Raw genomic sequence first — 27,751 nt, 5'->3', positions numbered from 1 at the left:
CGCCCCGAACAGAAGGGTTTCCATTCCCGGGGCAGCGGCCAGGCGGCCAGAGCCTCCGGCGGAGGACATGGGACGGGGTCACCTGTGAACCCCCAAAGCCCAATCCCAGGGGAAGTCACTGACGGCCCGGGCCTGCCCGGCGGGTACCCGACCCGACAGCACCCGGCAGGACGTCAACCATTATTTTTCATTTTCTAAAATTCTGGGCCAAAAAAAACCCCCCGAGCGCCCTGGATTCGTGGGCGATCGTGCCCTTCGGGCCCCGGAGCGGAGGAAGCGGCTGCCCCGCCCCAGGGCCATGCCCACCTCGGGGGCCTCGGACCCGGTTTAAAGCGCAATCACCCCCGAGACCGTGCCCGCCGCCCCGCGGGCCGCGCCCCCGTCCGGCCCCCCGGTGTCCGCCGCCGGCCTCGGCAGCGGGGCCCGAGCCTGGCACCGCCCGACCCCGCGGGGCGCCCCCCGCATCTGGGGCCCCGCAGCCCCGGGGCCGGGCCGTGGGCTCGGGAGGGGCCGGTGAGGCGGGGGCCAAAGGTGGGCCGGCTCCTCCGCGAGGTGAAGGTACGCGGAGCGGGGCGTGATGGAGGCAGGGCCGGCCTCCGGGAGGGGCTCAGCCCCGGGCGAGGGGGGCGCGGGGGCAGGACGGGTCCCGGGGCCGCCGGGGCCGTTCGTGTTACTCGGCGTCTCCGCGTCCGTCACACCCACCCGGAGACACGCCCCGCGCAGGACGCGGTTCGGGACCTGCTCCCAACGCGGGCCGGGCGCTCCTCGGCCGCGGCGCCGTCCAGGGCCCGGGCGGCGCCATCACCGGAAAGCACGCCGAGGCCCGCCCTCAGCGGGCAGGCAGCCCCGCCCCCGGCGCGGGAGGAGGCGGCTCCGCTGAGGGGTCCGGGGGCCCCGCCACCCACCGGCCGGAGGGGCGCGGTGACCGGGGCGCGGGGCCTCGGCCCGCGGGGACCGCTGTCGCGCACCGGGAGCCCGCCGGGCCCGCGGACCCTCGCAGCCCGCAGCGGGGCCGGGAGGCGGGTCGCCGGGCTCCGTGGGGGCGGGGCCCGCGAGGACGCGTCACTCGGCTGCGCGGCGCCTCCCCGTCGGGGCCGCCCGGGCCTCAGCGGCACTTAAGGTGCGGCCGCCGGGCGGGGCGAGCGGGGGGGCGCCTCTCGCGGGCGCCGAGAGGGCCCGGAGCCGACCCGGGAAGGAGGGCGGCGGGGCGGGCCTGGGGGGCGGGCCCGCTGCCGCGGAGTACTCTTCCGGGCCGGAAGTGACGCGCCGGAAGCTGACGACAGGGGAGGGTCACTGCCCGGACCGGACGGTACCACCGGCCCACCGGCCCACCGGCCCGGGCGGGGTCCACCCCTGAGGCCGCGGGGCTGTGGTTGAGTCTTGGCTTCAGCGACACCAAGTCCCGCCCGTGAGGCGCGGCGGCCCGGCCCGGGGTCTCCCGCAGGTTCCGGTGCCCCGGTCCCCGCGGCCAGAAAAGCTCAAAACGGAAAATCGCGGGAATAAAGAACGTTTTCGACGGCCGGGTGCGCCCCTGGTGGGTCGTCGGCCCCAGACCGGCTGCCCGGCATCGCAGCGAGTGTGTTCACCCTCATTTCACGTAAAAACGGCCCCGAAGTGCGAGGAGCGATGCTGGCCCCTGGGACCCGCCGGGGAGAAGCCAGGCGGGCAGGCGGGTGCGCACAGCGGGTCCGAGGGCTGAGCCTGGACGGGAACGCGACGCAGGAAGCAGAAGAGAAACGTGTTTGCCTACCCTGCCCCCGCGGGAGCCCCTGTGGCCCCACCCCCTTGGTGGGCTCCCCGGCCCTTTGCGGAGAAGGGGACCCTGTGGGCAAGGCCCATGGAGACGCAGCGGGGCCTGGCCTGCTCTCAGTGGGTGCGCCTCTGGGTCCCCAGAGCGTGGATGCGGTCAGCAGGCCGCAGGTGGCGCTTGTGCAAACTGACCAGGTACATCCGCCCACACAGATGGGCTGGGGCTGGGCCAAGCAGGCCGCCAGAGGGGGCAGCAGACACCTCCCAGCTGCCCAGACTGTGCACAGTGGGTGACTCGCCCCCCAACCGGCCTGGATGTACAAGGGTCTCCCACCGAAGTGCAAACTCGCTTGTGATTTAACAGGCAGAGCGGTGGACACTGGGCTGGGAGGCGGACACCGGAGGGACATGTGGTTGGTTCTGGCTCTGACCCAGTGCTGTCCCATGTCTGTAGGGCCCACTTTGATCCTGGCAAAGCCTGGCCACACACCCACCAAGGGCTCAGGGGGAGGAGCAGGGGAGCAAGGCAGGTGCTCCAAGTTCCAGCCGCGGCCGCATCCCCACAGGCCAGATGGAGCTGGTGAGGATCGCGGCCCTAGGGACTACGCAGGCCCCTCGACTCACCTCCGAGCAGGTCCTGTGTGTAGGCTCTGCACCCCTACTGCTCCTCCCTGTGGACAGGCGGCCACACCCACAGCCCTGCCCTGAGGGCACCTGAGCGGCCGTCTCCCATCTCTCACGGAGGACCAGCCCACCTCCCTCAGTGTCTTCGAACCAAATAAAGCTGTCACTCAACCCAACTCTTCAAAGAAGTCTGTTTATTGAAAGGATCTGAAAATAGTAAGGCTTTCAACAACATTTAATAAATTTTCAGGATATTAACAATATGAAACATTTAGAATTTACTTCAAAAACCCATAGCTTTCTAGACCATCCCAACATCATGCTGCTTCAGGGCGGGGGTAGCGCTGGCGTTCTGTCTACACAAGTGACCCGGGGTCCGGGTTCGGCTCCCTCTCAGCCCGCAGACCAGCCCCCAGGTGGGTGGTGGGTGGCAGGGAGAGCCCGCCTCTGTGTCCAACACCAGGCCGAGTGCCCAGCACCACTGAGGTCCAGATGCTGAGGGGCCTCAGCAGGGACAAGCGCGGGCACAGCACTCGGTCAGCACGTCCACACAGGCACGGAGGGCAGAGACGGTGCCCACGCGTGTGGCTCTGGACACCTCATCAGCACAAGATTGGGGCGTGCGTCCCTGCAGTGGGAGACGCTGCCCACCGTCGCCCGGCGTGAGGCCCAGGGGGTGCTAAGCCCTCCCTTCTCCCGAGGGGAGCAGATGGAAACCCACTTGGAGAAGCCCGTTCCTCACACGGGCTCCACTGAGGGCGTCTGCTGGGCGAGGGGCCAAGGCCACACGCAAACCGAGCCTGGGCTCCAACCATGAACTCCACACAGGTCTGGGTCCCGCCTGGCAAACGTGCACATGCTTGCACACGCCCCAGCCAGCAGGCCGAGGGAGGGCGATGCTGGAGTGATGGGGTGTCCTTGTACCCCAGGACCCGCATGAAGCATCAGCACTCCCCTCCACTCTCCCACGCTTGTCCCAATCTTCTAAACGAGTCACCTGCATGGCGGCCATGACAGAGGTCCCACATACATCACAGAGAACACACAGGACAAGGCTCCATGTTAGGGCAGGGCGAGCCCTCCCGCCGCGTCCTCCTCGCGCACAGCGGAACCCGCGTACCAGCATCAGAGTCCGAGACTGCCCGCGGGGTGGGGCCAACTCACTCGTGAGGAATGTGTGGGTCGACCTCCCCTGGCCCCCACCAGGCTCCTGGGTGACGCTCACTGTGGCCCCATCACACCAAAGCCGGGGAGGAGGCGGGACCCACCGCCCCCCAGCCTGTGCCCACCTCCCAAGTGCTCTTCACACGGGTCCCCGGGAGGTCGGGGGAGGTGCAGGGTTAGGGGAGCATGTGCTGAAGGAAGACTGGCTGTGAGACGTTTATTTCCACACCAAAGGGTAGAAATAAACGTTCTGACCCCTCACTGTGACAGGCTGATCCCCAAGTTCCCTGGCAGAACACGAGAGCCCGTGCAGCTCGTGGGACGGCCTGGCTGTCGCTCGCTTGGCTTCTATAGAAATGCAAAAAGGTCAGACTTGCAGTGTGAGAAACGGCTGATCTGGCTGACAAAGGCAGACTCTGGGGCTCCTGCTCTGGCCACAGACAGAATGACGTGGCGCCTGACGCCTGCAGGGACCACCGTGTGGACCACACGCAGCGGCGAGCCTAGCCCTCCTCCTCGCCCTCCTCGTCTGTGAAGTGGGCCTGCCGCTTGCGCACGTTCCAGTGCAGACACTGGGCCAGGCTCTCGAACCAGTCGCTCACAGGGTCCCGCACGCAGATGGAGGGCAGCGGGTAGCACGAGGTAGTGATGCTGATGCTGGGAGACAAGGCCGCGCGTGAGCCCAGGCCTGCCCGTCGGCAGCACCTGCCGCCCCGCCCAGCAGGACCCGCCTCAGGCGGGCCCGTCCTCATCGGCGAGGAGCCATTTCAGACCTGGCTCTCCAGCCTGGCAGGGGTCCCCGGGTACTGTTGTATGTCCTGGGACAGAGCCCCAGACCCACTCAGCCCCCCCGTCCCTGGAGGGGACCCCCAGGGGGGAGGATGAAGAGACAGAGCAGACGGGTGCAGCCATGAGCAGCTCCATCTCTCCCAGCAGGGACAGCAGAACACAGGGCCACACAGCAACCGCGTGTGACAGGCTGCCGACAGGCATGGGTCCCCATGTGCGACCAGGACCCCCAGGGGCCCACACACGTCATCCTGGCAGGAGGAGGGCAGCAGGCGGGCACGCCCCTCACTCCTCACCCACCTGTCTCCATGGCGGATCTCCTGCCTCTTCCGTCCGTCGAAGGACACCCACACGGTGTTCCTTGCTTCCGGTGACAACATGATCTGCAGGGGTCAAGCAGACAGGTGTGCGTTCGTGTGCGCCCAGCTGACACCTCAGGCCCCTGCCTTGAAGGGCGGCACCGACCGGGGGCCTCGGAGGCCCACAGCACCGTTAGGGGCCACTGTGACAGGCTGAAGAAGGTGCTGTCTCGCCGGCACCAGCCCTGGGACAGGACAGACGTCCATCCAGGCCCAGGTCACCGTCCTCCACCCTCGGCGGGAACCCAGGGCCAGGCCCCTGCTCCAGCTCACTGACCCCACGCAGAGCAGCCCCCGCCGGCCGCCCGCACCTGGGCCACTCACCCTGTTCCCAGCCAAGGTGGACAGGCCCACTCCATGGGGACAGAGCACTCTCAGCGCGGCCCTGGCCCCTCCGCCTCCCCCCTGCCCCGCCGGCAGTGTGAGCCCAACGGGCAGAGATGAGGACGAGGAGGCCCTTTCCGCACAGAACAAGGGGGGGCCCTGCGGGGACCGGGTCGCAGTGGGGTGCCGGGGCACGAGGCCGCTGGCAGAAACCCTGGCGACCACTCGGCCTGGAAAGCGTGGTGAGGGCTCTAACCTTGAGCTCGACTCCCGCAGGGACCACGATGGGCCGGAATGACAGTGAGTGGGGACAGATGGGCGTGATCATGATGGCCGGCACGTTGGGGTGGATCATGGAGGCCCCGGCCGCCACTGCGTACGCCGTGCTGCCCGTCGGGGTGGAGACGATCACGCCTGGGGAACAGCCGCAGGGTCACGCTCCATGCGCCTGCCGCCCGCGTGGAAGCCCGATGCCCACGACAGACGGAGCCACGTACCGTCACCCTGCACCGTAGTGATGAGGTGCCCGTCCAGGTAGACGTCCACGTTGGACAGGTAGGAGGAGGGGCCTCTGTCAATCACCACTTCGTTTAAGACCTGGGGGCGCGAGGCCACGCACACTGAGGGCGGAGCAGCGCCTGGGGGGTCTGTCCCGCAGGCACCTGTGCTGCTCCTGGGCTGTCTGGAAGGCCCTGAGGGGGGACTCCCCTTGGGGTCCAACCAAAGCCCCCCTACCCCTCCCCGAGGCCAGAAGACAGCTGAGGACCAGCTGAGGGACGTGTCCACAGACCTGGTACTGCATGACCTGCTTCCCGGCCTCCGTGTCCCAGTCCGAGGCCAGCACCCCATTCTCAGTGACCCCGTTAGGGAGGGCCATCTTCTTCCCTCTGAGCTCCTTCACGACCTTGACCTTCAGCCGGCTCCGGAGAATAATAGCTGCGTTCCCTAGGGACCCGGGCGGGTCACACCCATAGGAAGCAGAGACCCCCCTCGACCAGGGACCCCCCCTTTCTCCTCCCAAAGCGAGAGCAACACGTCTGTCTTTTGTGAAAATCCACCCACTGCCACTCGGCACGCCGTGTCCTCAACCTGGGACCTGCTCCCACTTCTCGATGTTAGGAAAAGCGTCTGAGCCAATCAAATGTAGAAATCGCTGAACCTTGGAGGGGGGAGGGGGAGGGGAGGGGAGGGGAGAGGAGGAAGGGGTGGGGATACCTGGTGATGGGAGGAGACCTGAGTGGGTGGTGAGCACCCAGCACAGGGCACAGGTGAGTGCTGAGGAGCTGCACCGGAGCCAGTCTAGCTTTGTGGACAGTATCACCCCATAAACTCAGTGAGGGGGGAGGGGGTCTCTGAAACCTGAAATACGTTTCCCTGAACATCTTTAAAAATCCCAAAACCAAGGGAGAAGGTGAGGCCGGGCTCAGACTGCTTGTGGGTTCTAGAACATTCCGACTCACCCTGTATCACCTGAGTCACTTGGGTCTGAAAGTTCTCGAAGTTGAAGGGGGTCAGGAAGCCCAGCGAGCCCAGGTGGAACGCCATGACAGGGGGCACGCTGCCCTGAAGGCGATGAAGTGGTCACCCAGCTGACCATCCACCCAAGTCCCCCGTGTCGGCTGGCCACACGCACCCCAGGGCCAGGGAGGGCCTGCAGGGGTGGGCCGGCCTGTGTGAAGTGACCACTGAGGTCAGCAAGGCCAGGAGGAGGGCCCTCTCCACGGCTCCAGGCCTGACCTCTGACCCCTGGCTGGGCCATGCAGGAGTGAGGTGGGCTCAGGGCTCGGGACAGCCCACTGGGCTCCCGTGCAGACCCTTCCCTCCGGGGCCACCCAGGGATCCGAACCCCGGCCCTGGAGGTCACCCCACTACGGACCCTCCCCCAGTTCAAGGCACCACAGAGCGGGCGCTGGCCTGTCTGCACCCGCGTCCCTCAGACCGAGAGCCCTGCACGCTCCCTGCGCAGCCCCGCGGCGGGAGGGCGGGAGCTGCGCGAGCCGCCGCGTGGACTCACCTGGAAGAGCGAGGAGGCGTAGAGCAGGGTCCCGTCCCCGCCCAGGCAGATGATGAAATCGATCTGGTTGGAAATGTCGTCGTAGTCTAGAAGGCAGGCGAGAGGCGGTCAGCCGCGAGGGCGGGAGTGCCGGGGCTCCCGCGGGCACCGCGCAGGCGCTCACCTTCTCGGAAGGTGCAGAACTTCCTCTTCACGGGCCCGAAGCTGTCATCTCCCACGATGGCAGGGTCTTCCAGAACCTTCTTCTCCACGTACACGATCATGTTGTTCTCCTGGGGGCAGAGGGTGCGTCACCCCAGAGGCCCAGCCGGCCGTCGGAGACCAATTCCTGCTGCGGCTGCGAATCACCCTCACTGCCCAACGGCCTTCCCCGCCCTGGACGCAGGCCCCGGGGCTGCCCCCGAGGCCCTGAGGGGACCGGCGGGCGGCGAGGGCTGTGGCTGCGCGCTCACCTCCATCAGGTACGCGCAGAGCTCCTTGAAGGGCTGCAGCAGGCTGGCGTCTCGGACCTTCTTGATGACGAGGACGCTCTTTGGGGACTTGTTCCACGTCAACCGCTGCCGGGCAGGGTCCTGGATGTGCCTGCGGGGAGGAGCTCTCGCTGGGGCCGCACCACAGGCGTCCGCAGCCCCGCGGGCCGTGCCAGCCGAGTGCAGAGGGGCCGGCCTCCCTCGTCCCGCCCGCCCAGAAGGCAGGCGCTGGCTGGGAAGCTGTGTCTCCCGGGCACTTGCTGCCTGAAGCGCCCACTGTGCACCTGGCTGGTCCTGACCTCCCCGTGCGGATCTGACCTTTCAGTCCCGCCGGCACCTGGCAGCTCCTGGGGCCACAGCCCTGGCAGAGCTGCTCCAGGACAGACCAGCGGTGCCCTCTGCGGGGTGCCCTCACCCGACCCCTCACCCTCACCCTACCTCCATGGCCAGGCAGGACGCCAGGCCTCCCACAGACACCCAACCCGCCCGCTGTGGACTCTGCCCAGAGGCCATGCAGAGCCGCAGGACCCAGGCTTCCTGCTGACTGGTTCACGGGGTGCAGCCCCCGGCACACCTCTGCGTGAGCAACTCAGATGACCTTCAACTTTTACAGCTAAAACCCCCGTTTGAAAGTCAGTCGCAGGATCTGGGGTCAGCGACACTCCTGTGATAATCGCGGTGCACACATCACTACACGCCCGTGCGACAGGACGCACAGCACCCAGTAACCCCGCCGTCACCGGACCTGGTGGTGATGAGTGTCGGGCCGGCTCTCCGCTGACCCCTGCACCCCTGCGGGGGGTCGGTGGTGAGGAGGATGTGCATGGGGGGGGGGCAGGTGGGAAATCTATGTACCTCTCCCTCCATTTTGCTGTGAACCTAAAGCTGCTCTAATAATTTTTTAAATGTTTTTATTGATTTTTGAGAAACAGCTGGCTGCTTCCTGCACGCCCTGCTGGGGGCTGAGTCTGGCCCCGGCACGTGCCCTGATGGAATCCTCAGGCCACCTCCGAGCACAGGATGGCGCTCAACTGGCCCAACTGCTGAGCTTTTAACACGTCTCCTCAGCCACGCGGCCACTGCAGGCGCCAGGCCCTCAGGCTGCCCCGGAGCAGATGGTGAGGGGCAGCACCTGCGAGGCGTGATCTCCTCAAGTCAACTCAGATTTTCAAAAAAGCCAACGTCTTGCATTTTAGGAACAAGTAAAGGAGAAACACATTTGCCCCACCAAATGTGTCTGAAATACGGGCTTTTCTTCCTAGACTTTTTACTGAAAGATAAAATAAAACCAAATGAAAAACTGGGCATACGTGCCCACTCGTCCATGTTCTCAAAGGCACCAGAGACACACACTGGAGCCTCCACACAGCGACCCCACTGGACGCCGGGCAGGGGTCCCGCACTCACATGATGGTCTGGGGGTTCTGCAGCACACAGGCCTTTGGTCCAAAAGTGGTCACGGGGCACGGCCCGTGCAGAGAGCGGGTCCTCCTGTGGAGAGAGCAGAGCAGGTGCAGGGCGGTGGCTCAGGGCAGCCTGTACCAGCTTCTCGGGAACATTTCACCCAAATGACGGCACGGGTCCCGTGTGGCCCCGGAGGACGCCGCCCTGGGCTGCCGAGCTCACTGGAGAGGCACACGCTGTCCAGGCAGCACAGCCACTGGAGACACCTGGGCACACCCGGCACCAGCCTCAGAACAAGGACACTCCCCAGAGCAGGGCCCTGTCCTTGGGGACGGCCTGGAACCTGAGCCTGTGCAGGGCCTGTGGGACCATCCCGTCTACACCTGGGCCCGAGGCTGCAGGAAACCATCCCTGGGAACCGAGAGCCAAGCGCTAACAGGGACCCCCCTCGAGCCGTCCTGTCAACAAGGACGACGCTCCTGAGCGCCCCACTTCCCAGGAACGAGAGGTGACTGAATCACAAGCCCCTGGACAAGCACTGCGGCCAGCACGTCCTGGGGGCCTCGGTGCCCTCCCTTCTCTCGGCCTTGGGGGGCCAGTGCCCGCCCCACCAGGAGGACGCCTCGCGTGGCAGGGCAGGGGGATGCGTCCCCCCCAGCCTCCAAGGACCTCGCAGGCCCTGCCACAGGAAGCCACAGGGAGCCGGCAACGTGCTTTCGTCGCTGACTCCGAGCTCAGGGCTCCACACCTCCTCCCCAGCCCCCGGAACAGGCTCCCTCCTGTGCAGCAGCCGCCTGCGGGGCGGGTCTGGCTCAGGGCTGGAGCCACACCAGGGCCTCGGGGACAGAGCTTGGAAATGGGTCTGCAGTGGATTTGCTGAGTCGGTGTTTAGCTGGGACAGGGGCGTTCTCCCCTCCCCTGCTGACACCCACTGGCCGACGCGCCCCTGGCCGCTGCCAGGCTCCGTCCTCTGCACCAGGAAGGGTGCCTGTCGCACCCCCAGAGCCAAGCCCAGAGCCGGCTGCGGGAGCCACGCGGCACCTCGTGGCCTGGGTGCGGAGGGTCAACCAAACCCGGAGGAAGACACCTGGGAGAAGCTGCCTGGCCCAGAGGTCCGGCTGTCCCGTCCCCAACGCGGGTGAGAACTTTCTACCCAGAAAACCCTGCCAGCACCTGTCGCCGCGCCGCAGCCAGTGAAGGCGCTGCGGGCTCCTCCACCTCACCTGGCACCGCCAGGCGCTATCCCAGGATGCCCCTGGCCTGCCAGATGCCCCGGCTCCAGAGGCAAAGTCCCTGGCAGCTTCCCCTGGAGCCCTGGGTGTTGCTGTCCCAGGAACCAGAGCGTGTCCACAGGTGGCGTCACCTTGCCCTGCCGCAGGCCGCACGCCCGCTCTGCACGCTGTCACTCAAGGTCTTGTGCAAGAGCCGCGCAGCCGGCCTGGGGGAGGGAGGGACACTTGTCCAACTGCCCTGTGGCTGCTGTGGCCCCGCCAGCCCAGCCGGGAGCAGGGCCTGGGCCACACACCTCCGTGGGCACCACAGGCGTGGGCATCACAGGCGTGGGCACCACTGAGGACAGAGCTGGGCAGCGCCAAGCGCTGTGTGCGCGTGCGGCCGGGAAGATGTGCTGGGCCGAGGGCCGGCGTACCTGAACTCCTTGGTGCTCGCCAGGGCGGGCGCGGCAGACAGGCTGCGGGACTTGGCGCGACCCCGGATGGGGTGGCCCAGCACAGCGTCCTCATCCCCGTGGCAGGCGGCGCAGCGGTAGGAGGACGTGTCTGCGCTCAGCCCCCTCCGCGCGCTGACTTTCTCCGGCTCCATCTCCATGGTCGACGCACGAGGGCTTCGGTCAGAACGCTGACCCCTAATTTAACAAAATAAAGCGAGTGAGCGACTACGCCGCGCCGCTCCCCGGGAGTGCTGGCGGGCTCCAGCGAAGGCCTGCCCGTCCCCAGCGCTGAGCCTCGAGTGCCCGCGTTCAGTGAACCCAGAGGGTTCAAAGGCGGGAAGAGAACCCACTCGCGGGCACAGCGGGCACAGCGGCTGAGAGAGAAGCCGGCGCGTGGTAGACGCCTCTCAGCCCAGAAAAGCTGAACAAACGTAACTCAGGGCGGCAGCAGGCACGCTGGACGCTGGGCGCTTCCGTCCAAGGACAGCCCAAGCGGACCACGCATCCGCAGAGAGCGCCTCGGCCCCCAGCCGCGAGGCCAGGAAACGGCGGGCGGAGCAGCGGCCAAAGCTCTGCGCCGGGACACCGGCTCTTCTAACCCACTCGGCGCTCAGCTCAGCGTGGACACAGCGCCCGTCAGCGAAGAAAGGCTCCGTGTCAACAGGAAACCGCAGCCCGTGCCGCCCGCCCGGGGCAGGGCCGGCCGCCGGGATTCCGGAGCGAGCGGGAGGCGGGAGCTCACACCCGCTCACCAGGGCCGGGGCCAAGGAAGCCTAATAAGGCCGGAGAGGTGAGGACTGGGTCATAGTGATTTTCTAAGAAAATGCCCGACTGATGAGAGAGCGAGAGAGAGCGAGAGAGAGGAACAAACACTGACCTCCCCCAGGGCCAGGGCGGTGACCCCGAAGGTGTCCTTCCCAGGAAGTCGGCGGGAGCAGAGGTCAGGCCCTGGAGGAGGACGACCCCAGGCCCGGGTGGACCAGCCTCCACAGGAGCAGGCGGCCCGGCCAGGACACAACGTTCCTCTCCCAGGGCCACAGCCTCCTCCTCCAGGAGGCAGGGCTGGCACGGGGGTGGGGGTGGGGTTAGTGGAGGGTTCCGGGCAAGCCTGGGCCTCCAGGGGAGGTCAAAGGTGACGGGGTCCCTGTGGGATGCTCTGGGACACGGACCGGCCGTCTCAGGTGCGGCAGCCGTCACGGCCGTACTGCTCCCTGTCACTCACCCCAACAGGAAGGCTGCAGTCTACGCAGAAAAGACAAAGGGCTGCTGACAGGTCAGAGGAAACAAGGAGGGAAGGACAGCCACGCTCAGGCCTGGAGGGACACTTACCTCCGTCCCCCCACACTCACAGGCCCCCCAGATCCACAGCAAACCAGCCGCCTTCCGTGAGGAAGGACGCTGAGCCTGAGGGAGAACAGCCTGGGGCTGGCACGCCTGAGCCGTCGCTCCCGTGAGCTGCGTGTGAGCCGCGTGTGGTGCCGACACAAGACGGACAGACAGGCTGGGGACAGGAGGACACCTCCCGAGGCAGCCAGTGGGTTCAGCAGAGGCAGGCGGCCACCGGGAGGGAGGGCCGTCCTCTCTGCACGGCCGGCCGGCAGCCCCCGCAGGCGAACGCGAGCTCCCGCACTCACCCCGCGCTGAGGAAGGCTGAGGAAGTCCTAGCGGCCGTGGCTTTGGCAAAGGTCTTTAACCAGAACACGCAAAGCACCAGCTCTAAAAGAACCCGACCTCCTCACAATGGAAGCCCCCACCTTCACAAGACCCGTTAATGAAGTGAACATGCACGCGGTGGTGACAGAACACATCTGCTAAGATCACACGTGACCAAGGACTGTACCCAGAACATGTACAGACTTTCCAACTCTGTCAACAAGCCAGTGAGAAAGCTGGCCAAGGCTCCTGGAGGCAAAGCCGCACGGATGCCAACACCGCAGCCACAGGGAAACGCAACCCAACCAGCCAGACACCACCGGACGGACGGACAGACGGACAGACGCCGGGCAGAAAGGCAGGTCTGAGCGCTGACCGCAGCCAGGCGGGCGAGGTCTCGGGCCAGGGACCCGCAGGCACGGCCGGGGAGAGAGGACACGCAGCCTGGCTGAAGTTTCTTAAAACGTTACACACACACCTGCCAGGCTACAGCCACCCCACCCGGTGTGTGCCCCAGAGAGCGACACAGGCGCCCGCACAGACTGCACGCACCCCCTGGGCACCCCACACCCACAGCCCTGCTCCGGGCTTCGCTCCTCGCACCTCCACGGTCCCTGCTCCTCACAGCACTCGGCGGCCTGGCCGTAGGCTGCCTTCCCACTGGGTCCGCCTCCCTCCTGACCTACAACTGAAGCTACTGACATGGTTCTGTTCAGGCTCTCGGGGCCTAAAAGGTCCCCCTGAGCCCCCAAGTGCTGCTGCCTCAGGGGATGGCGCTCAGGGGACGGGCTGGCTCAGCATGTGGTGAGCACTCAACCAGGAGCTGGGTGCCGCCCCAGGGTGCGGTGGGGAGACACAGGACTGAACCCGTGCAGCCCCACTGAGGAGCCAAAAGAAGGGGGTCTGGAAAGCAGCCGGAGGAAGCTGGGGTGTGAGGTGGAAATGCAGGATTGGCAGGGGGACCACAGCCAGGGACAGGGCTGGACGGTGAAAACCCAGGCGGCTCCCTTACTTCCTTATTCAAAACAGCCCCTTACTGAGCATCGGCCTGGCACTGCCCTGGATTAACCTAGCCAGCCCTCCCATCACCCCGGGAGACCCCAGGAGTCCTCCCACGACCCGGCACCACAGATGAGGGGAGCGACCCCACGTGGGCCCACAACGGAAAGGGTTGAGTCATGGGCTGGCACCCAGGGGCCTGGAGGCCGCCCCCGACGAACGCAGAGGCACCAGTCTCCTCTGACCCGCTCAGGGAGGCCAGTGGACAGCCCGCAGGCACGGAGGGCCCGGCCACGCTCCAACAAGGAAATGACCAGAACCTGGGACCAGTGATGTCGGAGCCCACAAGGAAGGTGACAGAGCACAGGAAAAGCACCCGGGGCAGGAACGGGGGACACGACAGGCGTGCAAACGCCACGGCAGCCCGCTCACCCTGCTGCCCTCTCCCCGTCCCCCAGCGAAGCCAGAACCAGGAGCAGGGACGGGAACCCCGCCCCGGGCCAGGTCGCACCGCTGGCATCTGGGCCAACACCCAGGCCCCTGCTCAACCACAGCAGACACAGCAGGGAGGCCCAACAGAGGCCCAAGGCCTGAGCCCGGGAGGCGGGAGGCGAGGACCCTGCAGACTCAGCTCCTCGGCCCATGGAAACAATGCCTGCCTATCCCCTCCCAACACTCTGGCAGCCAGACCCTGCGGGGCACAGGCAGGCCTCAGGGAGCCGCCTCCAGAGCCCAGAGGTGAGAGAAGCTGATAAGTGACAATGGAAACGGCTGGGCTGGGCTGCACAACCTCGGCCAGGACGCCTACGGTCACTGAGCCGCTGGCGGGGAGGCCGTAACCCGAGAGCATGGGGAACGCTCATGCCAAGAAGGTACGGAAACACCTCCTGGTGAGGGGGAGACCTTGAGAAGGAAAGGCGAATGAATGAACCCATGACGCTGAGATCTTCGCAATGATGGTAACAACCTATAATCACTGGGTTTCTGTGTTATGGGAAACATAGTCACAAGAATAAGTCATTCGATGTAATTACCATTTAAATGGACGAGGGAGCTAAAGTCTGTAACCAGTGCTCAGAGTTTAATTTCTAAATTTGTTTGTTAGTCAAGAAGTCACGCACGCTTAGCACCGTACAGAGAGCGGAGGGCGGCTCCCTTGCAGGCAAAGGACCACTACCCACCCCCGCCTGCACCCAACATGCAATGCGGGTCTCCCAGCTGCCCTTTCCCAGCCCAGCCCAGCCCGCAGCTGCGGCCCTGGTCCTGGGAGAGCCTGCACACAGCCCCTAGAGCTCAGCACGCAGGTGGCGCTGCCTCCGCTTCTGCTCGCGGTTCAAGAACTACAGGCCTCACGCCAACCCTCAGGGTCGTTTTATGCCGCCCAGAGTAGCCTTACGGTGAACACAATATATGTTTAACAAGAATAACCCCATCGCCCACAGGTTTGTTCTGGGAATGCAAGGTTGGCTCAATCAATGGAATGCAACACACCAGCAAGGCAAGCAGGAAAACTCACGTGATGACATCAATTGATGCACAAACTCAGTGCCCGTTTCTGACAGAAACCCTTTGTTAGGAATGGGCGGCGTGTCCTGAGCCCGATAAACAACATCTACAGGAACCACAGCTGCCATCTAACTCAGCGGGAATAAGGGGGTGTCTCCCCGTAGTGCGGGCAAGGCTGGAGTCTGGTGCAGTGCCGAAGTCCTGGCCGGCACAATAGGCAAACAGATGGAGGATGAAGTAGAAGGCGTCACTGACCATCACTTTAAAAATAACGAGATGTGCCCGCCTGGCGGCTCAGTGGTTGAGCATCGACCTGAACAGGAAGTCATGGTTCAATTCCCAGTCAGGGCACAGGCCTGGGTTCAGACGCAAGCACCAGTGTGGGCGTGCAGGAGGCAGCCGATCGATGATTCTCTCATCACTGATGTTTCTCCCTCTCTTCCTCTCTGAAATGAATAATAAAAATATGTTTAAAAAATAACGAGACGTAAACATAACAAAACCCGTAGAGAGCCCTGGCCGGTCGCTCGGTGGGTTACAGTGCCATCCCCATCCACCAAGGCTGCGGGTCAATCTCTGGTCAGGGCACATACAAGAAGCAACAAATGAAAGCACAAGTAAGTGCAACAACAAATCTCTCTCTCTCCCCTCCTTCCTGCCTCGCTCTAAAGTAAAGAATTAAAAAATTACATTAAAACACCATGTGGAGGGCTTGTGTGCTGAGAATAATGAAACACGAATGAGAGAAATCGAAGATGTGAATCAGCAGACACCCCTGCTCCTGGGCTGGGAGGTAAGGCATCAGTCCTCCAGAATGATCGAGTCCATTTCTGTAAAGTCCAGACGAGCCTGTTTTGCGGAGACAGGAGCTTCTTCTAGAAGTGAGGGAGTGAAGGCGCCAGAGCGCTAGCGCCGCCGTAAAAAGGACAGGAGGCTCGCTCTCTGGTTAGACTCACCTCCAGCCCGTGTCCGCACACGCAGAGGTGCTGGTTTGGGTCCCAGTCAGGGCACGTGCTGGGCTCCGTGCTGGGTCCCCGGCTCGATCCCAGCTCCCGGCGTGGAGGAGGAGCTGATAGATGTTCCGCTCTCACACAGATGTTTCTCTCTCCCCACTTCTCCCTCCCTCTTTCTCTCTCTAAAAACCCATTTAAAAACACACACACACTTACTCTCTAACTGGAACAGTCGAGGCCCAGGCGTTTGGGGGAAGGCAGGCTGGGTCCGTAGAGAGCAGAGCCTAGAGACAGGCCCACGCAACGAGCTCAGCTGACTTCGGCCAAAGGTCCCAGCACCTCAGGGAGGAGCCTCTTCCACAAAAGGTCCTGGAGATGAAAGCGCCTCCGCCCAGACCTCCCAGAACAACCGCCGCTCCGAGTGGGTCCGATCAACCCTACTGCGTGCCCGGCATCAACTGGAAACTTGTAAGAAAACGGGAGGAACGTTTCTGACTCAGGGCGAGAGAACTGTTTATGCGTGATATAAAAAGCACAGCCCATAAAAGGCAAGAAAATAGATAAACTGGATTTCACTCAAACCAGAAACGTGCTCTGTGGAAGACCCGTTCAAGGACTAAAAACAAGCTCCAGACTGGGAGAAATAGCCAACCAGACAGCCACCGAGGTCTGGTCTCCAGGACATAAATAACTCGCAAAACACAACAACGAACTCCACACCAATTAGGAGGCGGGCAGGGGAGGTGAGCAGACCGAGCGGCTGTCCGCGCGGCGAGTGAGCCCGAGGCCTCCCTGGCCATGAGGAGTCCAGACCACCGCCGGAGGTGTGGCCACGCACCCACCAGAACCGCCAAAGTAGGGAAAAGCCAGAGAGGGCGTGGGCCGTCCTGTGCAGGGGAGGAGCCGGCGGGCAGGAACGAGCAGGCCTCTGGAAGACGGTCTGGCAGTTTCTCATAAAAACTAACCGACAGCCCAGCACGCAGCCCCTGGGCACCCACCGCAGAGGAAACCGTCCACATACAAGCCCGCACGGCACAGCCTGGCACGGCCGACCGGGTGACTGGTGGGTGGAGAAGGTTTGGGTTTGACTCCCAGCAGGGCGGGCACACACCGAGGTCTGCTGAGACGGACCTAAGAGGAAGGCAGCACGCCGAGGGCCAAAGCCAGTCTCAAAGGCCACCGTCTGAAGGACCCACTGCCCCGCGATCACCGAGGGGCCGACGAGCCAGCGAGGGGCCGGGGTGGGCTGGGAAGGGCGGACAGGGTGCGGTGAGCAGTCACACCCATGTACACACAGCCAACACGCAGCCACATGAGGTAAAACTGGAGGCCACGGCCAGGGTGGGGTCGTGCAGGCAGCCGTCCCATGTCCACTTCCTGGTGCTCACATGACTGTGCCTCCGTGTGGGAGGCAACCCTGGGCGCCGGGCGAGGAACACTTACTTCTCTGTGTCATCTCCACGGCTTCCTGGGAGTTTTAAGTATCTCGAAACAGCTGATAAAAAATGGTAAGCCAATCCCACCACAACACGCAAATGTACTTACAAACTGTCTATTTTATCACACGCTAGAGGCCCGAGGCAAGAAATTGGTGCAAGGCTAGGCCCTCGCAGCCCCGGCTTTGTCCGGAAGGTCGTTCCGCTGTTCAGCGGTTCGGTCAATTTGCACATTACCCTTTTATTATTATAGATTATCTAGAAGCTGTTCACAGTTACTTGCAAAGACTAATTTGATGACCAGGCAGTAAACTATTTTATAAAATGATCATACTGAATATTTTAAAATTTAAGGTATCTCAGGATGCACATTTAACTCAAGTCTGTTTGGTGTGTTAACTGTTCTGAAAAGATGAAATTCTAACTCTATCCAAGTTCATTCAAGCTCCTGACAGCAGGAACCTAATTTTAACAAACAACTCCTGTGTGGGGGAACGTTTAATTAGAAAGCTGTGTTGGAACACAGTAAAAAAGGATTCAGAGGTAAAGTGGTGAGGAGACACACTGAGGTGCCAGTGAGTAAATGTGTTCAACACACACACACACACACACACACACACACACACGAACCTAAATCATGATTCCAGTGTGAGTTTTCCACATGTATTTGTTGCCTGGCTCAGTGGTTGAGCTTCGACCTATGAACCAGGAGGTCACAGTTCGAGTCCTAGTCAGGGCACATGCCCAGGTTGCGGGCTCGATCCCCAGTGTGGGACGTGATGATTCTCTCTCATCACTGATGTTTCTCTCTCTCTCTCTCTCTCTCTCTCTCTCTCTCTCTCTCTCTCTCTCTCTCTCTCTCATCTCTCTCTATCTCTCTCCCTTCCTCTCCGAAATCAATTAAAACAACAAAAAACATATTTGTTGAAACTGAATAAAAAAGGAAACTTTATCTGGTCACAGAAATGGGAAACTGTTCAACCTCACTAGTTAGTACTGAGTTGGGGGGTCCCTATTACCTCGTCTTTTCTTCTCCCCCCAATAAATAACAATGAGTAATGCCCAATGCCAGCAAGGATGTGGTGAGGCTGGCACGCACCAAGACCTTTTAGAAAGTTCTGAGGCAAGAGCCCGACCTTCAGCCACACCTTCCCGCATCCGGGACCTGAAGGGGGCTTTGTGGGCGGCAGCACCCCTCCGGGCAGGTGAGGACACCCGGGCCTGCCCAGCCAGCCCCCGCCCACCTGGTCCCTCTGCAGGGAGCGGGCACCCCGGCAACCTTCCCCGTTGTCTCCGATACTGCCATCACCCCTCCTGATGCATGGAACCCAGAGAATGGCGAGGGGAGTCGGTGCCCATGGGCGGCCACCACCAGCAGGTACCAGCTGCCTGCACGGGTCCAGCACCCAGGACCGAGGCCCGGGGCCCTCAGGGCGCCAGCAGGGCAGGTGGCCGGCCTCCAGGTCCCTCTGGGGGCGGGAACAGTCAGGCCTGCAGAGAAGCGGTGATTTCAGGTAATAAGGACACAGGCCGCCCGGGGGTGTGGCCCAGTGGTTGAGCAGCGACCTATGAACCGGAAGGTCAGGCCCAGGTTGGATCCTCAGGGGGGCGTGCAGGAGGCAGCCAATCAATGATTCCCTCTCATCATTGATGTTTCTTTTTTTTTTTTAAATTGATTTTTTACAGAGAGGAAGGGAGAGAGGGATAGAGAGTTAGAAACATCAATGAGAGAGAAACATCGATCAGCTGCCTCCCGCACACCTCCTACTGGGGATGTGTCCGCAACCAAGGTACATGCCCTTGACGGGAATCGAACCCGGGACCCTTCAGTCCGCAGGCCGACGCTCTATCCACTGAGCCATACCGGTCAGGGTTCATCACTGATGTTTCTATGTCTCTCTCCCTCCCCCGTCCTCTCTGAAATCAGTAAAAATCTGTTTAAGAAAACAACAACATAGGCCATCAACTCCCATAACCACCGCCTGCCTCCATTCTGCAGGTTACACCCCCTTATCCCAAACGCAGGGCTCCATAGAGCCGCACCGGGCGGCCCCCGCTACGCGTCCACCACCCAGGCCCCCCAAGAATGCTGCGTGGCCGGCTGGGGGACCCCTGTGCCGTCGCCGGCGAACTGCACGCGGTTTCGTGCTGGTAACAAACCCACGAGAAGTTCCAGGAGCCAGAGCCGCCTCGAGGGCCCGCCTCCCGGTGCAACCACTGTGGGCGCCGGCTCCGTCCCTCGCGGCGGGGGCAAAGGTGACAGCGAGGGAAGAGCGGGGGTGGGGGTGCGGGGACAGAGGTCAGCCAGGCCCGGCGGGAGCGGGGTCCCGGGGAAGGGGCCTGAAGGGCGCGGGGCGCTCTCCCCTCCCCCCTCCCCCCACCCCCGAGGGCGCGGCGAGAAGGCGCGGCCGGCCCGGTGACGGGAACCGGTTATTCCGGAGGAGCTCAGCGGCAGGGCCTGGGGCGGCGCCGGGGCAAACGCCTCGGAGACTGACCGCTGCCCGGGGCCGGCCCCTCGGCGTCCCGCCCGGCAGTGTCCGTGGATCGCGGTCCGGGGCTCGGTGGGGGTCGCCGCCGCGGGCCCGGCCCAGGTCCGGAGACCCCGCGTTCCCGGGCCGGCAGCGGCCGGCGCCTCCCGGCGTCCACACCCCCGGCCCTGCGACCCCGGCGGCGCGGGCTGGGCCGAGGGGCGGCGCGCACTCACCGTTCGCTGCCGCGGGCGCCTGCGGGGCCGTCCCCTCGCCCGGCTCCGTCCGCGGACTCCGCCACCCCGCGGCCGCTCGTCGTCGCTACCCGGCCCCCGGCGCCGCGGCCGCATCCCACCCCATGGCTACGGGGACCGCGGCGCCGGCCCACCCCGCAGCAATGCCGCCGCGCAGCCAGTGCGCACGCGTGCCCGGCCCCGCGCATGCGCCCCGCTTTACCCAGCTCGCCCGGCCGCGCCCACTGGCCCCGCCCCCGCGCGCCCCGGCCCCGCCCGCGCGCCCCGGCCCCCCCTCGCAGGTGAGGACGGCCCAGAAAAGCAGCAACACCAGGCGGGCAAAGGACCCGCTGCAATGACTGATGGCCCTGCCCTGGCACCAGCCAGTTAGCCAAGACGTGACCCTGAACGGTGCCCCTGGAAACTGATGAATATCCTGCTGAGCCCCTTCCCCGAGACCTTCCCAAGACTCCCACCTGCAAGAGAAATAAAAACCCTCAGGCACGCCTTCCCCTCTTCTTCCCCCGCAGGCACGCACCTTCTAAACGCTAAGGGTCCCCAGGAATCATGCCCCCCGGGGAGCAATGGGCAGTGGCAGCAGCTCTTCCTGGACTAACCCCCCAGAATGTCCCCGAGGCCCTCTGTTCTCTGACTTCCCAGTGAGCTGAGCAGCCCAGCCTACGCCTCCTGTTGCTGCTTCTATCTAAGTCCTTCCTTGTTTCACGGTCCCCAGCTTTAATAAACACACTCACAATCCCCTTGGCTCGTGCGGTGAAATCTTTCCCGCACAAAGTCAAGAACCCACACGCTACCAGCCAGCTCTCGGCAGACCCACTCAGAGCCAGGTCCCCGGTCTGGTAACAGGAGGATGATCCCCGGTCCCCACTCACACTTAGGGGTGCCCGCCCACCCCTTGCCCCCTGCTCCTGACTCCCATCCCACCTCACTTCCCTCCACCGAAACCCAGGCATGTTGACTACAGGCCCCCGTGTGTGGGGACACCACCGACGAGGATTCCATGATGACCAGGTGTGACTACGCTTAGAAAGAACCTGTTTGGGGAACCAACGCTCAGTGTGAGGACCTGTGACCGAACTGGGTTCCGCGGCTGCCAGCACAGGAGGGAGCCAGGCCACAGGGCCCATCTCGTAGCCTCTGGTGGAGCGGCTGCCCCCCCCCGGGCTCTCCCATGGCTTCCTGAATTGAAAGTTAGCACCTAGTGCATTCAGGAATCCTGTCCCCACAGTGTGCCAGGGACCCGTCAGGAATACGCTGCTGCAGGGTCCCTGCGGGAGGCGAACGGGCAGCGCGCGCGGGGTACTTTGTGACCTGCCTGGCTCCCCAAGTGCCAGCCATCATTCCTCTACGCGGAGGACTCCCCAACAGGGAGCACCCTGACCCCCTGCAGCCACCTGGACCCAGGTCCCCCCAGCCCCCCTACCAGCTGCTGTCGGTCTTCTCTGGCTGGGACTCCTGGCCCTGTGTCCATCGACCTGGAACACCGCCGGTCACAGAAAAGGCCATGTTTCACTGCTGTCCTGGGGCCACTGGGCAGTGGGGTCACCAGGGTGAGTGGAAAGGGGGACAAGAATGGGGGAAATGTGAGGGTATTTCTCAAGTTGTGTAACTTCCCCATCAGGTTGTTTTGAGAACCAACCACTTTGCTTCCCCAAAGTCGCCACCCACCACACCCACAGGAGATCCCCTTGGTGTTGCATTTTGGGATATACACTCATGGACAGAATAAGACCAGTGCTTGACCGAGCACTGGCTGTGCCCGGCTCTGGGCCTGGCCGCCCAAGAACCTCCTAGAGCAGGACAGTCTGCAGAGAAGGCGCCACGGCATGAGTCCAGGCGGCGTCACTCACCAAGGTGACGAGGCAGGCACCCTTCCTGTGTCCCCTTCTCTAAAAGGAACTTGTGTAGGTGCATGTCTGTAACCACGGCAACCCACCCCCCACCCCAACCCCCCCCAAGGAACAGAAATGCTTCCTCATTTCAGAGACGAGAAAACAGCTGCATCTCCCTTGGGTGCCTGACTGGCAATCACGCAATCTCGGGGCCACGCTGGGAGGGGTGCTGGGAGGGGAGCCTCGGGGCGTCCGGAAGAGTCTTAGAGGGCATGTCACCTGGGCTGAATCCAGAGGCTCTGCCAGGCTGTGGTGGGAGGGCAGGGCCAGCAGCAGCACGCAGGTGGGCGGGGGTGGGGTGGCGATGGAGCCCAGTTTGGCTGAGCGTTGGATGCGGGGTCTGCCTCTGAGGGGCTCAGGGGTCCAGAAAAGCAGAGTCTTTCTACTTTCCCTGTTGCCAGAGCTGCGGACGACCTTAACAAAGGTCGGTATTTGTTTCTTGGTATTCTTTTTCTTAAACATGGCTCCATATTGTTTAAGCTTCACATCCCCAAAACCTGGACCCACACTTTTTAAAAATATATATATTTTTATTGATTTCAGAGGGAGAGAGATAGCAACATCAATGATGAGAATCACTGATCGGCTGCCTCCTGCACGCCCCCTACTGGGGGTCGAGCCCGCAACCCGGGCATGTGCCCTGCCCAGGAATGGAACCGTGGCCTCCTGGTTCATAGGTCGAGGCTCAACCACTGAGCCCCGCTGGCGGGCCTGGACCCACACTTTCCTGAGTGTGTTGAATGACAAGGGACAGCAGGGGAGGTGGCCTGGGGGGGGGGGGGGCGGAGAGGCGGGAGCTTGCACCGTGGAGGTGTGGAGCAGGATGGAGCTGCTGCCCAAAGCTGGACTCAGTGAGGGGCACCCTGGATTCTGGGTGCAGTCACTCCCTGGCTCCAGAGGGCAGGAAGGGGGTGCACCAGGCTCACAGATGCAGGGAGTGGAAGGGGTGCTCCTCCCAGCTCTGGGACGTTGGCCTCGGCCGTACCTGGCTGGGGTGAATGCCAGGGTGAGCAGAGGCTGCCCGGCACCCAAAGGGGAAGTGGCAGGAGCCTGGGAGGCGGGAGGGTGGGAGGCTCCCTGTGGAGGGGGTCCCTGGCTCCCGGGAGGTCCTCATTGATCCCTCTGGCCTCCAGCCAGCAGACCTAGGACGGGTCGGCCCTCCTGCCTGGCCGTGCCTCACCCTCCGAGGCCTGGCTCAGATCGTCCACTAGGCTCCTGTGAGGGCTGGTTCCAGGCGCGGGTGAGAGGGCAGCACACCCCCCCCCCCCCCCCCCCCCGCAGACCCGCCAAGTGCCAGGCTCACCATTCAGGCAGGAGCAAGACTTCCCCGGGGCAGCCCCCTCCCCAGGTGCTGGGGGAGGGATGCCCCTGCCCGGAGTGAGGAAGAGCAGCACGGGCAGAGAGCACAGCAGGCACGGCACCCCTTTGCCCCCCAACTCCGGGTGGCAGCCTGGGGTGGGAGTGGGACCCCGAAGGCCAAGCGCCTAGCCCGCCTGCTCTCTCCTCGCCCCCCGGACTCTGAACTCTTCCAAGGCCACTAGGAAGCAGGCGCTTTGGTCGCTGGCAGTTTCCCGGGGAATCTGAGAAGGCGAGTGCCCTGTCCGGGGTCACACAGCGATGACCCGAAGGGGCAGGGTTTGGCCTGGGCTCTGGGAAGGACTGAGCAGGACACAGGGAGAGGGAGGGGTGGTCAGGGGGACTGGAGACTTTAAGGGGGGGAGCTGAGCAGTGGGCGGGGCTTGGAGGAGAAGGAGCTGTCTGTCCCCAGAGCACAGGACTGGTGGAGGGCGGCGGAGTGGGCCCGGGAAGGGCAGTGCGGAGCAGCGGATCCAGGACGCCATTGGCTCCGTGGTGAGCGCCAGGCCCTGCTCGGCGCTGGGGATGAAGGAAAACCCGCGCCCGGGCCCGGTGGAGTGAATGCCGGGAGCAGACAGGCGCCAAGCGGGGGGCGGGGTGGGGTAGATGCGGGGCCCAGCACCGATGCGCTGGTTACTGCGATGGCTGGGGTCCAGCCTCGAGGCTGGGTTCCCTCCGGCCCCCGGTGGTCAGGGAGCGCCTGGCGCAGCTGAAGGCAGTGCGGGTGTTAAATTTGCACAAACAGACCCACTCTGGGAGTGGCTGGGAGTGCGCCACAGCGGGGACAGAGGAGGGTGCGCAGGTGCCACCCGCACCCCAAGCAAGTCCAGGGCCTCCTGATGGTGCCTCCTCAGGGCAGTCTCCACTCAGGAGAACGTGCCACCCTTTGAGCTTGAGAATGGCCAGTGACCTCTAACCTGCGCCCGGGCAGGAGGGACTGGAAGACCATCCCACCCACAGGCTCAGGGCGGCTTTCTGGTGTTTGGCGGCAGATGCTAGTCTCCACCCAGAGGCGGCGGCTCTGGAGCAGGTCCCCGAGCGCTTAGGGTGGAGAGCGCACCGCCCAGCTGCAGTGCAGGGGTGGACGTCTGGGTGGGGACAGGCCGCCGGGGCTGCAGGCACGTGTGGTCAGAGGGCCCACGTGGGGACCCCCCACTGCTTTCCTGGACTCTGCGATGGGGAAAGCACGGGGCAGAGGACAGCGTAGACCCACCCGCAGGGAGAAGCAGCAGCCACACGGAGGTCCCTCACGTCAAACTGCTTTATTACAGCTTAAATAACAGTACAGTTGAATACAGGGCCTACCTCGCGTCCAGCTTCCTTGCAGTACACGGACTGAAAATTAAATACAAAAGGGAGGGCAGGTGCAGGCGGTATACAGAGGTGTCGCTAGGAGGGATCCGCTCCCCGCTCACCCCCCAGAGCCAGGCCCCTGTGTCCACGTCGCCATCTGTGCAGGAGCCGAGACACCCTGCCGGAGCAGCCTCCGGGAGCGCCCGGGCGGGGCCCGGCACACCTGCCGGCGCTGCTGCGGGCACTCGGGCTCGGGGACACCTGCTGGGGACCGGCTGGGGGACACCAGGAAGTCTGTGTGTTAGAAAATGACCTGCCTCAGGTGCAGAGGCTGGTTCCGTGGGAAACGGGCCAAGAGGAGTTTACAGAGACGGCCAGGGTCTCCGTTCCCTGCCCCCACCCCACCCCCCAAATCCAACAGCAATCATTTGGAACAGGACTTGGTGGTTTTTTAAAGAAATAAAGAAAATAGTGCCTTATCCTGCTACTCAAGCGTGTCGAGCTGCTTACTGTACTGCTTCCGGTGCGTGCAGAGTAGCAACGATAGTGGCGAGAGCCATCAATGGTTACAACTTGAAAGAGGTTATTTTGTAAAGAAAGAGAACACCTACGGACTGAGCGGAACGCACACTCGAGCATTCCTACAGCATGCGCGTCTAAGAGTTATCCCCGATGCGGCAAACGATCCAATTGTTTAACATTTAACTTAGAAAGTCTGAGATCATTATTTTCAAAACATTGATTTTTACATTGTTTCATACACAAATAATTGACTGACTATCCAAGCACAGGACGGGCACCTCTCTTGAACACAGAGGTTATGACAGCGGGGGCGGGGCACGGGGTAGTGTTAGGCTATTATTATAAACTTCCCCCAACTTCACAAGGAAACCCAAGGTGAGGTTAGAACGGAAGGGAGAGGCAGAGGACGGCGGGGAGAAAGGTGCCTGACTGGACTCTGCTGGTCACCACGCTCGGTCTGCTCTCTTTCTGTGCCATGTCTGCGCAACAACCATGTGACACTAGACAAAAAAAATTTTAAAACAGGGACTAAATTTACATCATTAACAACTTCAGAGAGACCGCGCTAGACCCTCTCTCTCTGTTTAACTACTAAACACAAAGGTATTTTAAAAAGGAAACATGAATGGTTTTCAAATCCTGTTACAAACACGACCTGGAATTTGGAGCCGATGACAAGATCCAGTCCTTGACCTGCTCTGCACGAGCGTCACAGACGGACGGGGTCACGGACCTGAGTCCAAACCCACGAGTGGCCAGGTGTGTCTGCCTCACGATACACTGAGCTACGTTGTGGTGAACATTCTGACTAGTTTCCTTCTAACTTCATTCAAGACAAAAAGCAAACAGAGACAATGGTCCCGGGAGGAGGCACGACTCGTCGAGTTCACAGCAGGTTCTTCTCTCGTGGGATTGTGCTCTTGGTTCAGCAGGAAGTGAAGGAAAAGATCTTGCCCTTTTGGAGTTCGGAGGGGAGGGCGCCCACGTTAGTAGGGAGGATTGGAAATGCTATCACTGCAACGCTTCGGGGTGGAATGGTCTTCCAGTCACCGCGCCCGCCGGCTGCTGGAAGCAGAGGTTAGAGACGTGAGGAAGAGCCCGAGAGCGTTCTGCTGAGTGAGTGAGTCAGAGGGAGGCAAGCACCAATGGTCTCACTTGTATGTGGAATCCAGTGAACAAAGCAAACTGACCGACAAAATAAAAAGTGTTTTCTGCCATCTTGGACCCTGCGGAGGCTGCTGGGAACAGGGCTTCTCTAAGGACAAGTATGTCCACAAAGCTGTGTCCATGGCCATTTTTGACGGCTAGAAGCGGGGTCTCCAGAATCACAGAGAGCACACAGCTCTCCTTTTTATTAAAAAATATATTTTTATTGATTTCAGAGAGGAAGGGAGAGGGAGAGAGAGAGAGAAGCATCAACGATGAGAGAGAATCATCCATCGGTTGCCTCTTCCATGCCCCACACTGGGGATTGAGCTCGCAACCTGGGCCCTGATCAGGAATCGAACTGTGACCTCTTGGTTCATAGGTCGATGCTCAACCACTGAGCCACATTGGCCAGGCTCTTCTTCAAGGTGAGGGTGTTTATGCTCGAGATGAACGGGATTCTCTCTGGCTTATGCGTACAAAGCAGAGAACAACAGTGACTCCTGGGGGGCAAACAGCAAAACCAGAGTCGCCTAGGGAACAGTGACTCGTGCCCATGGAGGGGGCGCAGTTCTCGCTGAGCGCCCGGGCAGCCTTTCCGCTAAGGCCGCTGCACACAGAACCTGGGCAATGCTGTGCCCGTCGAGGACTTAAACTTATTGGAAAGTAAACAAACAAAATGGAAAAAGGAAAAAAAGAAACAGACTCACAGAGACAGAGAACAGAACAGACAGCTGTCAGAGGGGAGAGGCTGGGGGGCTGGTGAAAAAGGTGAAGGGAAAAGTAAAGGAAAATGACCTCACAGATACAGACAGCAGTGTGGGGATCACCAGAGGGAGGGGCTGGGGGAGGAGGAGGGTGGAGAGGGGATGAGTGGTGATGGAAGGGGACTTGACCAGAGGGAAGGGGGCTGGGGGAGGAGGAGGGTGGAGAGGGGATGAGTGGTGATGGAAGGGGACTTGACCTTGGGTGGTGAACACACAATGCAGTACACAGGTGATGGATGCACCACAGAGCTGGGCACCTGGAACCTACACAATTTTAGTAACTGCTGTCGCCATAATAAATACATTTAAAAAAATGTAAACAGAGCCCTGGCCAGTTTGGCTCAGTAGATAAGAGTGTCAACTAGCGGACCAAAGAGTCCCGGGTTCAATTCTGGTTAGGGGCATGTACCCCAGTTGCAGGCTCGATCCCCAGTCCTGGTCGGGGCCCCATATGGGAGGCAATCCATCGATGTGTCTCTCACACTGATGCTTTCTCTCTCTCTCTCTCTCTCTCTCTCTCTCTCTCTCTCTCTTTCTCTCTCCCCCCGCCCTCCCTTCCACTCTCTCTAAAAAAAAAAAAGAAAAAAAATTAATGGGAAAGTATCCTCAGGGGAGGATTAACAACATAAAAGATATTAAAAAAAAAAAAAAAAAGGAAAGAGAAACAGGGCCTCTCAGTCCAGACCCATCATCACTCAGCCTGAGGTCCAGGCTGACCTCACCGCACCGTCCATCTCCCCACAGTGAGCCCAGAAACCACGAACCACCACCTCCCGTGTTACCTGCCGGTGTTAGTTCCAGATCTTGAGGAAGCTGTCCCAGGACCCTGTGGCCACAGCCATCCCGTCGTCAGTCACCCCCAGGCAGCTGACGCGGTTGTCATGCCCGGCCAAGACACCTGGGAGCAAGTGAGGGCACAGTCACCCCAGGGCCGGTGTCCCAC

The 27,751-nt window shown here is 62.4% G+C and overlaps 2 protein-coding genes across 6 annotated transcripts in view; both read right to left on the bottom strand.

Moving 5' to 3' along the window:
- Positions 1–2,552: 2,552 nt before the first annotated feature.
- On the bottom strand, positions 2,553–19,952 carry NADK (NAD kinase). 3 transcript variants are annotated; one of them, XM_079776542.1, is made up of 12 exons: positions 19,818–19,952; positions 10,546–10,761; positions 8,901–8,984; positions 7,476–7,605; positions 7,187–7,295; positions 7,024–7,109; positions 6,470–6,572; positions 5,800–5,954; positions 5,507–5,606; positions 5,266–5,423; positions 4,627–4,709; positions 2,553–4,194 (listed from the first exon to the last, which is right to left on the bottom strand). In XM_079776542.1, the coding sequence occupies exons 2-12, from the start codon at positions 10,722–10,724 to the stop codon at positions 4,041–4,043; spliced, it is 1,341 nt and encodes a 446-aa protein (XP_079632668.1). In that variant the 5' UTR covers positions 10,725–10,761; positions 19,818–19,952; the 3' UTR covers positions 2,553–4,040. The 3 variants fall into 3 exon arrangements, with proteins under 3 accessions (XP_079632668.1, XP_079632669.1, XP_079632670.1); XM_079776543.1 differs by lacking the exon at positions 19,818–19,952 and adding an exon at positions 15,894–19,138; XM_079776544.1 differs by lacking the exon at positions 19,818–19,952 and adding an exon at positions 15,681–15,866.
- A 4,375-nt stretch (positions 19,953–24,327) lies between these two features.
- GNB1 (G protein subunit beta 1) overlaps positions 24,328–27,751 on the bottom strand; it is a 61,538-nt gene continuing 58,114 nt past the window's right edge. For 2 of the 3 annotated variants that reach the window (XM_079776095.1, XM_079776097.1), the window contains 2 exons: positions 27,591–27,706; positions 24,328–25,960 (listed from right to left, as the gene is read on the bottom strand). In XM_079776095.1, coding sequence (XP_079632221.1) covers positions 27,600–27,706 — 107 coding nt within the window. In that variant the 3' untranslated portion in view covers positions 24,328–25,960; positions 27,591–27,599. The remainder of the gene's footprint in view (positions 25,961–27,590; positions 27,707–27,751) is intronic. The other variant, XM_079776096.1, reaches the window with a different exon arrangement.

This window comes from Cnephaeus nilssonii (genome assembly GCF_951640355.1).
Source record: "Cnephaeus nilssonii genome assembly, chromosome: 7".
Classification (NCBI taxonomy): domain Eukaryota; kingdom Metazoa; phylum Chordata; class Mammalia; order Chiroptera; family Vespertilionidae; genus Cnephaeus; species Cnephaeus nilssonii.
This window is presented reverse-complemented; position numbering and strand designations above follow the sequence as displayed.